Source organism: Oncorhynchus tshawytscha, linkage group LG05 (assembly GCF_018296145.1).
Source record: "Oncorhynchus tshawytscha isolate Ot180627B linkage group LG05, Otsh_v2.0, whole genome shotgun sequence".
NCBI classification, from domain to species: Eukaryota; Metazoa; Chordata; class Actinopteri; order Salmoniformes; family Salmonidae; genus Oncorhynchus; species Oncorhynchus tshawytscha.
Genome location: NC_056433.1, coordinates 44,624,292 through 44,638,196, shown reverse-complemented (window position 1 = coordinate 44,638,196; position 13,905 = coordinate 44,624,292). Strand labels below are relative to the sequence as shown.

General features: G+C 40.3%; 1 protein-coding gene and 1 long non-coding RNA gene across 11 annotated transcripts in view; one reads left to right on the top strand and one right to left on the bottom strand.

The window, feature by feature from the left end:
- LOC112250626 (dynamin-like 120 kDa protein, mitochondrial) overlaps positions 1–6,754 on the bottom strand; it is a 55,667-nt gene extending 48,913 nt beyond the window's left edge. For 3 of the 10 annotated variants that reach the window (XM_024420929.2, XM_024420931.2, XM_024420930.2), the window contains exons 1-5: positions 6,538–6,754; positions 5,471–5,798; positions 2,486–2,582; positions 1,843–1,959; positions 23–70 (exon numbers count right to left, since the gene is read on the bottom strand). In XM_024420929.2, the coding sequence (XP_024276697.2) occupies positions 23–70; positions 1,843–1,959; positions 2,486–2,582; positions 5,471–5,798; positions 6,538–6,566 (619 nt within the window). In that variant the 5' untranslated portion in view covers positions 6,567–6,754. The remainder of the gene's footprint in view (positions 1–22; positions 71–1,842; positions 1,960–2,485; positions 2,583–5,470; positions 5,799–6,537) is intronic. The other 7 variants (XM_042321955.1, XM_042321957.1, XM_024420935.2 and 4 more) reach the window with 3 other exon arrangements.
- A 3,334-nt stretch (positions 6,755–10,088) lies between these two features.
- LOC112250625 lies at positions 10,089–13,570 on the top strand. Its single transcript, XR_002953548.2, has 3 exons — positions 10,089–10,396; positions 10,987–11,048; positions 11,172–13,570. It is a non-coding gene; the product is annotated as an uncharacterized LOC112250625 (long non-coding RNA).
- Positions 13,571–13,905: the final 335 nt, after the last annotated feature.

Sequence of the window (13,905 nt, the reverse complement as noted above, 5' to 3'; positions counted from 1 at the left end):
GCTGAGTGTGGGGTGTACACACCTAACAACAGACGCAGACCAGAAGCTCCTTCACTACCCACACTCACACCTGTGAAGAATGCGGAGGGGGAGGGGGGTGGGAGGAAGAACACAACAAAAAAATCAAAAGACTGAAGCAAAAAGGGGTCAGAGCAGGGTCACTGCTGGACACATGTGGCAAGTGAGCTTGTTGTTGTGGCTGCGTCCTGCAAGTCCAGAGGCGACTTTTGCAATCTGGGCATGCAATTGTGATACTACTCATTATACAGGATAACTAATCGATTGACCTAATTTGACTGTGTGAAATCAATGGATTGGTACTGTTCACTTATGCTCATCACATGCATACAATATCAAATTACTAATATTGACCTAAATTAGACCCAGTTACTTTGGAAATTATACTTAGCCCATAGAGATCCTATTAAATTACTCGAGGGGCAATGTCATAAACCCTCAAAGTTCCAGAATGGGGTGAAAATGGCAGCCATATTAGTCAGGGAGAAATCCAAACTGGTCTAATAATTGGACTGAACGGCGGTAGAGGCCAAATCCCTCTTTTTACAGGACAATAAAAGGCATGTGATATCAGAAATGTTGTAATTACAACTGTCTCCCTAAAATATTGTCATATAATTATAAATGCAATCTATATAGGTTTCATACAAATTTGATGTATAAATAGCTTCTAAAATATATGTAAATGGCACATAAATGCCTCCATTTTTGTTTTCTTGGAAAACAATAGCAGTAGTCGTTGCATTTACAATTTGTCTAAGTCATAACATCAACTGATCTCAGTCAGTGCATGGCTGTGGATTGACTGCATTGTTTGAATGGAATGTTGGCTGTTCACTTGAAACATTTATGGAATCATTCCTCTAAAAAAAAAAACTGTCTGGCTCCCTAGGTAACAAATATACAGTTCAGACACATAAAAAATAAATTACTTTACACAATATCTTATCACAGCACTGGAAGATCATGGATGACCAACTCCCTGACCAAAATGGCTGAGCTTTAGCCCAGCAGAAGAAGGTTCCTGTCCATTCTAGTACTCAAAATTCAAAAATCTGTGACTTAGCCTATAAAAACAGCTGCCGTCAGTACATAATTATAGTATGCTTTGAAAAATGTCAATCGTAGAGACGGGTGGAAATGGCGCCATAGCTCTCGAGGTGTATTCATTAGTGCACGCCGTAGCAAAATGTTCTGCAAGGGAAAACATTTAGCAACGAAGACAATAGTTTCTTATATGACAAATTCAGGTAAGTCCCCCCCCATTTCAGCCCATTTGCTTCCTAGTGAATACACCCTAGAGTGTGACCCCTCTCTCCTCACTTCCTCTGGACTTCCAGCAAGCAGCATACTGAGCAGCACTATTTCAACACAAGGCAGCCCAATTGTGGTGTTAGATACACTTCACAAGGACATCAATGATGCAGAAGCCCAGATAAGGGGCGGGAAAGTGAAAAGTGGCTGGAACTGGGACCGTAAATTGGCGAAAATAAAACATTTAACTGTTTGCTGGAAAGTAGAATGCAAACAGTAGGTAATGCAGGTGTGATTAGACAAGGTTTGACAAAAGAAGCCCACTTCAAATTCAGATAACCAATGACGTGGAGTGTGACTTTCTACCACCTGGGGCAGGTGCTAATAGCTATTCTGGATTCATAAAGCTCAAAACATTGAGCACTTTTGCCACTTCACCTAAGATCTATAAAAAAAATCTAATCCTATGCAAAAAATAGTTGATTAACTGGTTTGTCCAACATGGGCATATTGAAGCATAAAATGGCAATCTATTTTTTTTTTTTTTATCTGACAAAACTGTGTACTCACCGGTGGAGAGTATGCTCTTCAGGAAGGTGAAGTTCTCTCCTATCTTATCAAAGTCAGGTAACTCGGGTAGGAGCTTGGCAATCTCCTCTAACTCAGGCAGAATTTTGGTTAGTTTATCTGTGTGTAGAAAAGTGAGATATGGTTAGTGGAGATGACCATTTGAACAAATGTTCTGCTCCTTGCATCAGACTTAAATGAACCAAACTAAATAAGCAGCCTTAAAGATGGAATCCACTGTTTCCCTTAAAGAGGGAAACAGCGCCACTGTCCGCCCCACGGCTATTGTTATTGTTTTGTTTACAAAGCAGAGCTGGGGAGCATTGCACATCGGGAAAAAATTATATCACGCATGCAATGGTGTCAGAGGGGGGTGAAAAAAACAGTGTGTTGTTTGCAGCAACTCCTTCGTTGTTGAAATATCGCAAAACGGACATGGCAGTTTCACCAACAAGGATTCCAGTTTAAGAGAAAAATAGCAATGGCTCAGTCTGAATGCTTATTAAAATGTTTTACAATTCACATCTGAACAACCACACACTGCACTGACTGACAGAGAAGAAACCAACATGACAAGGTGTTTAACACTTTCAAGTTCACAGACTTCTAACGAGGCATTTTGTGGCATACAGGGGGACACACCTACCTAGGTCAATTTGATCACTCAGCTCCCAGACAAAATCAGGTATTACCCAATTGTATGCACTCATATCAGGCAGCATATCCTTCCACTCCTCATAGGTCTGGAAAAACAGAACATAAGTGGCATTTCAATCATATGGTCAATTTACAATTCTATATATATATGGGACAACAACAAAATACCTCCATTAAAGACTAACAAGAACAACATTTCAAGGGATGGGTTAGGAGACAATAAGTAAGGGGTATGTGTTCTAGCGGAGTGGCACTTCCATGGCGTGGCATTATTTTCCAGAGATCTTTTCCGAGTTGATTATCCCGCTTATACCACGACTATAATCTAACTACGGCTGTGACGGTCATGGAATTGTAGATGATGGTAACTGGCCAACCAAAAGACCACGGTCACCGTATTAACTGTTAGAACAGCAGCACAAAAAAAAAATGGATGTGAAGCTATAGAAATAGATTGAATGGAATGAGCGTACCCAGTTCAAGCCAATGGTGACATAATGGGTGGACTGGCGACCATTGCAAGTTTCCTGCATACCAGCAAAGCAGGAAGTTATCACGTTGTTAAGAGTTCATGTTACGGCAGAAACGGACTCAAATGAATGAATGCCCGGCCATCCCGTCTTCAAGCATCTATTCGTTCCAAAAATGTGTAATAATTCTTAAAAAGGTTATTTTATTTTCATCCATAACTATCGGTTACACGGTTATAGAGTAATTGAGCCAGCCCTGAATTCAACACATTTGCACCTAGAAACGTGTTCAACATTCACTGAAGTAGCCAGCAGGTTTACTAGATAGTAGGGCTGTGCAGAGTACTCGTTCAAAACAAGTATCATAACTAATATGGAGCATTTTCTGAATACAATTATGACGCAAGTTTCTTTTTGTAATTATCCGTGATTGAAATAAAGTTATTTTCAGGTGCCAGCACCCATCTCTCTCTCACTGAAACAGTATGAAGTGCTATTGGCGAGTTCTTTCTATAAAGAAACGGGCGGGGTATCTGTTGAGCCTGCTGCAATGTTTGGATTAGAACAAGATGCTCTCATTTCCCCCAGACAGGCAGGCATCTCTGCCGCCTCCCCCAGGGCACAAGTCTCACCTTCATGTATGAATCAGAATCTGGAGCTAGTCACTGTTGCTCAATCTAGTTATTTTCTGTCAACTTTATTCAATTGCTGACGATGAGATACAAGCCATGCTTGCTTGCTATTATTATTTATTCTTGCCCGGGCACGTTTACAGAGCGACAGATCATTAGAAAATAAAATGACAAATGTAGATCGTTTGTTTTGATTGGACAAATGTTGTGGCATAAGTGTTGGGAGGAAAAATGATTTGCTCCTCTTGAAAGTGAAACAATAAATGGGACAAACGAATTAGACTACCTTCATCTAAACCTGTGTCTGGGATAAATGCAGGCAGTAGTAGCCAGCCAGCCATGCATTAGGTGAATAGCCTATTCTGTTGATAATTGAATAGGACTAAGTATGAAAATCATGTACATTTTCATCCGTCGGGGTAATTTAACTTTGAACAATGTGTGCAAATGAGTGAAGGAACACGACGATGTGCTCAGAGATGTGCTCTAAATGATGGTGCATTAATACATACTTTTTGTACTGTTCATGTTTTACAGGCATTTAAAACACACTTCCGTGTTTTCTGATCACAAGTAAATACGATTACAAGTATCAAATGTGATAAAACCGATACGATTACGATGAGATCAGCACACCCCTACTAGGTAGCTACAGGAGTTGCCCTAGTAACCAAACAAATAGACTTGCTAGCTTAGCTAACCAAACCATTAGTCCTATATTGCTATTGTGAAAATCTAATTCAACAATGTCAATAATGTTTTCAAAATCAGCTTTTGCTTTCAAAAGCAGCTCAAACATAGAACATGTAAGAATGAACTTCATAGCCATCGACTTATACCGTGCATTATAGGGAATTATACAATGGAACACTCGTTTCTGATTGGCTTGAAGGGCATTCTTGAGTGTGCATTATTTCCCGATAATGCACGGTATACCTGCACAATAGAATTCAATGGCTATATAGTTCCTTCTTACATGTTCTGATTGAGCTGCTTTTTCACTGGCTGTTGAACACATTTCTACCAGCAAATTAACACATTTCTAACAGCAAGTGTGTTCAATTATAACCATGGTATAAAAGGAATAATTAACTCTGAGCTCTGTTGATTATTAATCAACTTGGGGCTCTATGCATTTGTAGACTATCCCTTAAATAATGCACGCTCTAGAATGCCCTTCAAGCCAATCAGAAACGAGTATTCAACAATGCCATGGTATTTAATAGGGCATATTTCACATTCTAAGTGACAGGAAAGGGTTAAGTCTTTAAAAGGTCCCTTCCTTTCTTCTGTCTTGAAAGAGTCTGGGTTAAAAATAGAGGCGTGACGGGAGTCTGGACATCTAGCATACACAAGCTAAACTTCAACAGAATCATATGTTAACCTGGTGCATATAGTGAAATGGGTTTGAGATAACACGCTCGTAAGGGCATCTCATTGTGCTGGCAGCCTAGCGCGTCACGTGACCTGAATAAACATACACCCTAGCAGAGCAGCAGTCAACTGTAGAGCAATTAACCTCGGTTTCACTGGATGTTAAGAACAGTAGGTGGACTCATACATTAGGATTACAAAAGCAGCATTCAAATTCAATATCACTTGATCCTATGCCCAATGTGAATGGTAATAAACCACTATATCTATGTGTTTGTTATTCTCAAAGCTCTTACCAAGCAAGTAAAGCCAATTAGTGTCAGAGTGTCAACCACTATCTAGATTTTAAACAGATTCTCTATCAAAATTATGGGACAGAAACCCAGGCACAGATTAAGCCTAGTCCTGGACTACAAAGCACTTTCAATGGAAAATATGTGTCTAGGATACATTCCCTTAACATTCAACTCTCTCTCCTCCACCTCAAATGTGCGGTACCTTTTTGGCGGTGTACCCGCCTCCCACTGCCGAGCCCAGCACGATGTACCGGAGCTTGAGCAGCCTAGAGGCTAGGCGCAGCATCCAGAAATTGCGGTGCTGCTGGTAGCGCCAGCCGCCATGGCCGCCTGGGGGAGGCTTGGGAGGCCGCATGGGCAGCCGGGACATGGAGGTGAAGTGGCGGGCTGCCGAACAGTGCGGGGGGTGCTGGGCGTTGGCACTGGCGTTGTACCGGTGGTGGATGGCACGGGACAGCGGGTGCAGCTTCTGCAAGGGCATCCTGAACCTCACCCCCATGTTTTTGGAGACCAGGTTCTTGCAGGCCACGCTGACAAGACAGAGAAAACGAGTCAGGGATTAAGACCCACAAGTAAATTCAACACTACCTTCTGCAGACATCAGTTTGGTGTGATTAGTTGAAAGATTAATTATAACTGTACATTACAACACGATGATGAACAACGGCATGACAGTGTTGATTGAAAGAAAGCGGAAAAAAAAATATGAAAGCTAGCTTAACACCTGCCTGGCTAAATACACTACAGTAACGTTAGTTACCTAAAAATACTACAGTAACGTTAGCTAGCTAATTTAGTTGACTGCGTTAACTGGCTAACGTTAACTGGCTACCAGAATGTCAGCCTTTGCTTTTGTTTTGCAGATGGCCAGCACACACCCCATCCAACGTTAGCTAGCTAGTTGGAAAACTATTTACGAGCAGGCCGCTTGTCAGTGATTGGCATTTGTTTTACAACGTAACTACCTAATGGCCAGTTAACCAGCTTCCTGACCATCAACTGAGGAATAACAACCTTTTCGTAATCAGCCGCTACCGGCTCTAGCCAACTAACGTTATCTAGAAAAGTTAGCCAGTCATTTCATTAGAAGTTGTACATCACTGCCATCAACTATTGGCTGTTTGCAAACGTCTATCTATGTATAATTGTTTAACTTGTCTAGATAGTATTGTGGTCAGCATTGCTAACTAGCTCGATATAGCCTAGCTAGCTAAACTAGCCAGCTGGCGCTAAAGGTTGAGCTTTTGGAAATATTATTACCCCACTTACCAGGCCACTGCTCTTCCAACTCGTAACATAGCTAGCTGTTGCTATTAAGTTACCAACAAGGGGTGAGTGCAAATGTATTATAAAGTCGCGCTTAGGCACTATTTAAATCATCTTTCCAGATGGTACACATTGGTTATTGCTAGCTAGCTAACAAGGACACGGCAAGAAATCGGAATGACAGGTCTACTTTCTGGCAATGAGTCCAACCTCCAAATTAGCACTGCCAAAACACAGTCAATGGTGGTTTAGGTTCCTATACAGTATCTGTCGTACATACTCAATCACATCTCATATGATATAACATTTTCTCTAATTTGTCAACATGTAAATCAATTGGATATATTATTATTTCAAACATTACAGTAAGAATTTCCACACTGTAATCTGACTAAAAACACCATTGTGTCTTAATTGTTCTTCCATGGAAGCTGTGGACCTCCCAAAATTGCTGAAAAAGTAGCACAAATCCAGAACTACTCATACTCTAGGGTGTGGATGGTCTAATAATACACAATATCAACTTCATGACTCCTCAATGTTGTACAATTATGATGGGTCATTGCTTCGCTCTCTGAATCCTCCAATTTTTACAATGTCCAATTTTTACTGCTAGATTCTGACCTCCTCTGGGTACATTGACTTCAAATCTAAAACTAGGAGGCTCATGGTTCTCACCCCCTTCCATAGACTTGCACAATACTTATGACAACTTCTGGAAGACGTCCTCCAACCTATCAGAGCTCTTGAACTGACATGTTGTCCACCCAATCAAAGGATCAGAGAATTAATCTAGTACTGAAAGCATAACCTACAGCTAGCTAGCACTGCAGGGCATAAAATGGGGTGAGTAGTTGACTCAAAGAGAGAGAAAGACAACAGTTAAACAGTTTTGAACAAATTAATTTCTTAGAGAGAGAGAGAGGTTGTCATTTTTTTTCAGTTTCACTTACTTAGCTAGCAAATGCAGCTAGCTAGTTTAGCCTACTCAAACACACTGCCAAAATAGAGGGACGCCATGTTAGCTAGGTGGCTATTGTTTGAATGTTAAATGACGAGACAGAGGCATTGATGCCAGTAACCAGTCTTGTTCAGTACATCACAACACATCCGGGTATCTCAAGCACCCCTGTAAAACACAAGAGTTGCAGTAATGAACATTTACCAACAGATGGCCTCACTGTGCCATCTTACACCCATAACAGCTATGACTGTCCAACATAACACTGGAACTCTTCCAAGTCAAGGTAAGCTTTTGGTTTTACTAATTTATTGCCACTGGGACCGCCGGTGTAAGTGCTAAACTGCTTACTGACTGTACACTGTAGTGTTACTGCATGATTGTAGCGAGTTTACTAACTCGTTCTATTAGCTATGTTAACTATGACATTGCTTTAGCTAATATGGTGACAATGATGTTGGCTGTGTGTAGCGGTTATGATATTGTTTGGCTTTTTCCGCCTGGTCACATACAGCTGATGTGTTGTGCATTGAAGTCCACAAGTTTAGGGAAAAGGTGAGAGGAGGAGAGCGGATAGATGAGAGAAGGAATTCAATGTGGCTGCTATGAAAGTGAACTGTGTTTACGTGTGATCAGGGGTGTATTCATTCTGCCGATTGTGTGGAAAACGTTTCTTAAATGGAAGCAAGCGGAACAAAACAGGGATAAACATACCTGAATTTGTCCAATACAAACTCTTGTTTGCAGCTGTTGGACTCATGATTACAGCCTAGATCAGCTAGATGCAGGCTGGAGTGTTCAAGGCAGTATTGAATGTGTCACTGTCTGTCACCTCAAATTCTTCTCTCGACCTGTGTGCACTTACATTGTAAACTTTCATTCACATCATAATGGGTGTAGGGAAAATTTGAGTAACATGTAGTAGCCTAAACGAATCGCTGTTACATTGAACTGGTTGTATGGAAAATGAATGACAGTCATCCACAGGGTTGGGTAGGTTACTTTCCAAATGTAAACCGTTACAGTTACTAGTTACCTGTCCAAAATTGTAATCAGTAACATAACTTTTGGATTATCCAAACTCAGTAACGTAATCTGATTACATTCAGTTAGATTACTTTCCCCTTAAGCGGCATAAGATAAGACAAAAATGTATGTTACCAATTGAACAACATCTATTGCAGGATAAATCAATGTTAAAATGGACATAGCTGGCCATATATGGATGATAAATTTTACTTTATGGGTTGGTTATGTAGGCTTCTTCTAACCCATCGCTTTCTACTACACATAATAATACGATTACATGATATCTTTACATTAATATACTATATATAATTTACAAGTCCAAAAATGGATGTAGTAACTACAGATTGCCCCTTTAAGTATATCAAAAGTGTGTGAGTTTGAGAATGTGTCCATTGGATAAAAAAAAAATATCAGCATGAATTAGATTGAGCAATAAAAGCCCCACTTTTATTCCATAGGCTGGGATCCACACTATGCAGCTGTGCAAGAGCGCATTTCCCACTGGCTGTCCACTGGTTTCAAAAACAATGATTGACAGGCATCTTAAACTTCTTGAATTCAACCATTTTTGGGTTCAAGTACACCTTTATATTTGTGAACAGCCATCCACAACAAACACAATCCGTAAGGCACAAATAGCTTAATGAGAGAGCAGCAGTGTGATTCACATCAATGCGCGATGTAGATATCAATAATAAGTGATATCTGTATCGCCGTAGACTACACCACTGTTGTCATCCTTACCTTCAAGCGTTTATTCAAATTGGATAATCTTTGGATGCCGACAGCAGTCGCACCATTGGAAGACAGAGCTTGGACTGCGGCCTACAAAAGCCTATTTCTCCTCTTTTCCCGCGATCCATCAAACACATTTGGTGTGTCATCATAGTGGTCTCTGACTTGTGGTCAGACTCGCTCAGGTGGAACAAACTTACATTTGCGCCTTTTTTCAATGCTGATTTGAATGTCATTGAGAAAACAGAGAAGTGATATTCAAAGTAATCCTCGAAGTAATCTTCTAGTTTTTCAAAAGTATCTGTAATCTGATTAAAAAATTTTAAAATGCTGGTAACGTAATAGATTACAGTTGCTGTTTTTTTGTAATCCTTTACTTCCCAACCCTGATCATCCAATATGCTGTAATGGAAAAAAGGCTATGCTCATGAAAAAAATCTTCCTCCCTCCTCTTAAACAGCACCAACCGCCACTGACACACACGCACACACACACACACACACACACACAGTCACACAAAATAACAGTTTCTGGAGGTTCTCTCCTCATTTAAAATAGTGCATTATACAGTATAAAGGGAATACGGTGACATTTGGGGTGCAGACTATAAACTGAGCCGAATACAACAAACACATCCATATATTTCTATATATATATTCTTATTCCATCCTTACTTGGATTTGTGTGTATTAGGTAGTTGTTGTGGAATTGTTAGACTACTTGTTTGATATTACTGTACTGTCGGAACTAGAAGCACAAGCATTTCGCTAGTCTCGCAATAACATCTGCTAACCATGTGTGTGACCAATACATTTTTATTTGATTTGACATTTGTTCAAATGATTTGCTTCTCCCATTAAATAAAGGAGCCAGATGGGTGTCAGGGGTGGCATCCCTGACATCTGATTGGCCACCCCTGGCAGTTTGATGCTGATTGACCTCTCACTTCACCTCTTGTTGAAAGAAGCATTTATTTTGATGTTCGGCGACGCAGTTATTCAAATCGAGGACGAGGAAGAGAGAATGTTAACGTTGGTTGCGAGATAGAGAAGAATAAGAAGGACACACAGAAGAAGAGAGAGTATTTCCACAGTTCCACGAGCTCTTTTCGCGATTGGCGAAAGCATCATATTTAAAGTAAGTTTTAAGGTTTTAGCATCGGGTTTCGGTTTCCTGAACAACATTTACGAAAGTTGAGTCGCTGTGTAAGTTAACGTTAGACATTTGGCTCCATTAACAGACAGTTAACCAGATAAGAGATATCGGTGCCCAATTTAGCCTAACCTTATGTTTTTCATCTGTGCTAGTAATACACGCAAACACAGTGCAGTGTTTAGCTCATGTTGGGTAACTAGTAACGTTAGGCTACAGCTGTCAGTATTCAGCAAGTTAACATTCAGCAATTTGAAATCCACTAACTCCGTTAGATTTTCGTACTTGAACTCAAAACGAACAATTGGTTATTATCATCAATCTGTTAACGTTACTCAAAAGATGACCACAATTTGCAGATAGCCTGTTTGCTATTGTGAAGGTGTAAGAAAGTATAGCTAGCTAAGTTACTTACTGCAGAGTAGGGGTAGACATGATCTAACGAGTAATTTACAGTTGGCTGGTAGATGATTTTAATTAAGGTACAGCTATGATAATGGGGATTTGTAATTAAGATTGAGATTGGACAAAAATGTGGGTAATTGGATGCTTAGATGTCTTATTTTTTTGTATAGGATCAATTAAACATGAAAAGAAAGGGAGAGATATCAGACTTCTGCTACAAAAGAACACAATGGTAGGCCAAGGCCTATACTTTAAACTACACGTTTTAGTTAGCAGCTGTTAGTATCTAATCTTGTGGATGCCTAAATGATACATTTCCGTGGAGATATGACACAACATTTAACGTGTATTTCAGACGTTTTGAAGATCCAGAGAAGAGGGTCCTGTTCCAGCCGTGTTTGAAAACATTTCCCAGAACTCAGCATGGTTCTCAGAAAAGGGCTTTCAACATCTCCTGGAATAAGGACAATTCATGGCTTGAATATTCTGTAAATCAAGATTTGACTTATTGTTTCGCCTGTATGCATTTTTCTCTGCCCAATAGACCTGAATCTGCCTTCACATCACAGTAGGGTTATTGTAACTGGAAAAAGGCGCTATTTGAAGATTCTGGGTTTAAGCTCCATTCGAAGGCAGAGCATCATATCAATGCTGTGTATGCTTGGAATCAGCATAAAGGGGCTATTGACAGCAACTCATTAATGTTAGACGTCATAAATGAGGACCGGAAAAAGTAAGTGGAGGAAAACTGTACTTACATTAAAACAATTGCAGATGTGCTCCTATTAACTGCCACTCAAAATATAGCGCAGAGAGGTCATCGAGAGTCTGACTCTCACAACCAGGGTGATTTTTTTGACACTTAGAAGAAATCGCAAAGCATGACCCTCTCATAGAGAAAGGGATGAATGCATGTGGCAATGCTAAGTACACAAGCCACCAAATCCAGAATGAAATTCTTGAGGGCTTAGCTGAGATGGTACAAAGTGAAATAATAAGATAGGTAAAAGAAAGATACGTTTTTAGTGTAATTACAGATGAAACCAGAGATTGAAAGAAAAGAAGAACAATGGGGCCATCCACGAAAGCTTTTTACACTTTCAGTCAGCTGAAAGCTTAGATGCAGCAGGTCTCACAAAAATTATAATTGATTGCCTTGAAAAACATGTTCTGGACTACAGAAAGAAACTTATGGGGCAAGGCTATGACGGTGCATCCGTCATGAGCGGAAAGCATTCTGGTGTGTCTGTTCGGATTCAAAATTGTATGTGCGCTGTAACGCACATTGTTTGGTTTTGGTTCTTGTCGATGCTGTAAAATCGGTGCCTGAGGCAGTTCACTTTTTTGCTCTCCTGCAGCAGTTTTATAACTTTCTATCTGGCTCGTACGTTCATCTCAAGTGGCTTGCAGTTCAAAAAGAGCTGTAGCCGCAGCAGCCCAGGGAACGACAGAGACTTACGGATGGAAGGTGGGCATGCAGATAGATTACGGCATGTGATGTGAGGGACAGGCTTCCAGCAGTTCTGAGAGTGCTACAGGATATCACACTTGAAAATAGTGGTGATAGATCAGTGGAGGCAAGGGGCCTTCTTTCTCAGATTGACATTTCATAGGGCTTTTGGTTACCTTTTTTTATAAAGTGCTTGGTGATGCCAAATGTCTTTCTGACTTGCACCAATCAAGCGCTCTCGACCTAGCAAGGGCTGTGGATCTAGTAGGTGCCCTTACAGACACATTACAGGACTACAGAGGGTGACTTTGGAGAACTATGGAAAGAGGTTGCAGAGCACTGCAAAATAAGTGTACAAACTTAGACAGCCTAAAACAAGCTCAAAATTTCACGACTCATTGATGATGAGCACTGTAGGACAGAAAAATAGTGACCAAAGTGATGGTGAGAGCTTCCGAAGAGCTATCTTTTATCTGGTGCTTGACAGTCTAACAGCTGAGCTGCAGAAGCGTTTTTCAAAGCAAAATTGCGAGATGATGCAAAGGGGTCCAGTCTCTCAACCCAAAGAGTACAACATTCTTGAATGAGGAGCCTCTGTTTGCCTTTGAGTCAGATTTAGAGGACCTCAAACATGAGGTTCATCAAACCAAGCGGCCTCTTGCTACAAGAGAGAAAAGTGGAAGGGACAGACCGTCTCCTCTCCTTGACTTTGTTGTGTTTCTAGAACCTTATAAAGAGGTCTTCCATGAGCTATTTCGACATTGCAAGATTTCTGTTGTTACACCAGTCAGCAGTGCTTCTTGCGAGATAAGCTTCTCAGCTTTAAAACCGATTAAAACCCACCTGAGGTCAACAATGGTCGATGACAGGTTAAGTCACCTCGGGAATTCTCAGTGTTGAGTCAAGGAGGGCATGCTCCCTCGACATGGATGAGTTTGTGAAACATTTAGCCAGTTCTCACCAGAACAGTAGAATTATGCTGTTTTAAATCTACCTAGGATAATTTGGCACTTAGGCGGTCCCTCTGGTCATGATTAAAACCTGCACTGTGTACTAGCTAGAACACTTGACATTCTAAAATCATAAATCCAAAGGGTATCATGTCACACAGATGTTATTCGGTCTTGATTAGGCAGATTCCAAAACTTTTGTTAGCTATTAGTTAACATATCTATGAACATAAATATGTAAGTCTGTAATATTGATGGGCTCCCAATTTATTTTTCAAGTTAATTTCTGCTTGATACCAGGTATGTCAAATTGCAGTGTTTTTTTGTTGTTGTAAATAAACAATGCAATTTATGTAACACACAAATGTTATCTTCTCTTTGGTGCTTGAGCTTTATTTTTTGAAAATATTTTGGATGTTCAACATTTTATAGACCCAGATGATATATTCATGAAAATAGTGACCCAAGTCTCTCCCATATGTGACTAAGACATTGAGCTGCAGTTCCGAGGTAGAGACACTGACTATTCATAGTATGTTAAAGAATTCTAGTGAAGTAAACCTTTTGGACCACACTACAGTATCTGCCACATTTTGAAGAACTCCGGCTTAAGTGAATTATCACTTCAACCTCTAATTCAGCAATCATAGGATTCATTCATGCTCCTTAGATGCCAGGTTAGGGTTACA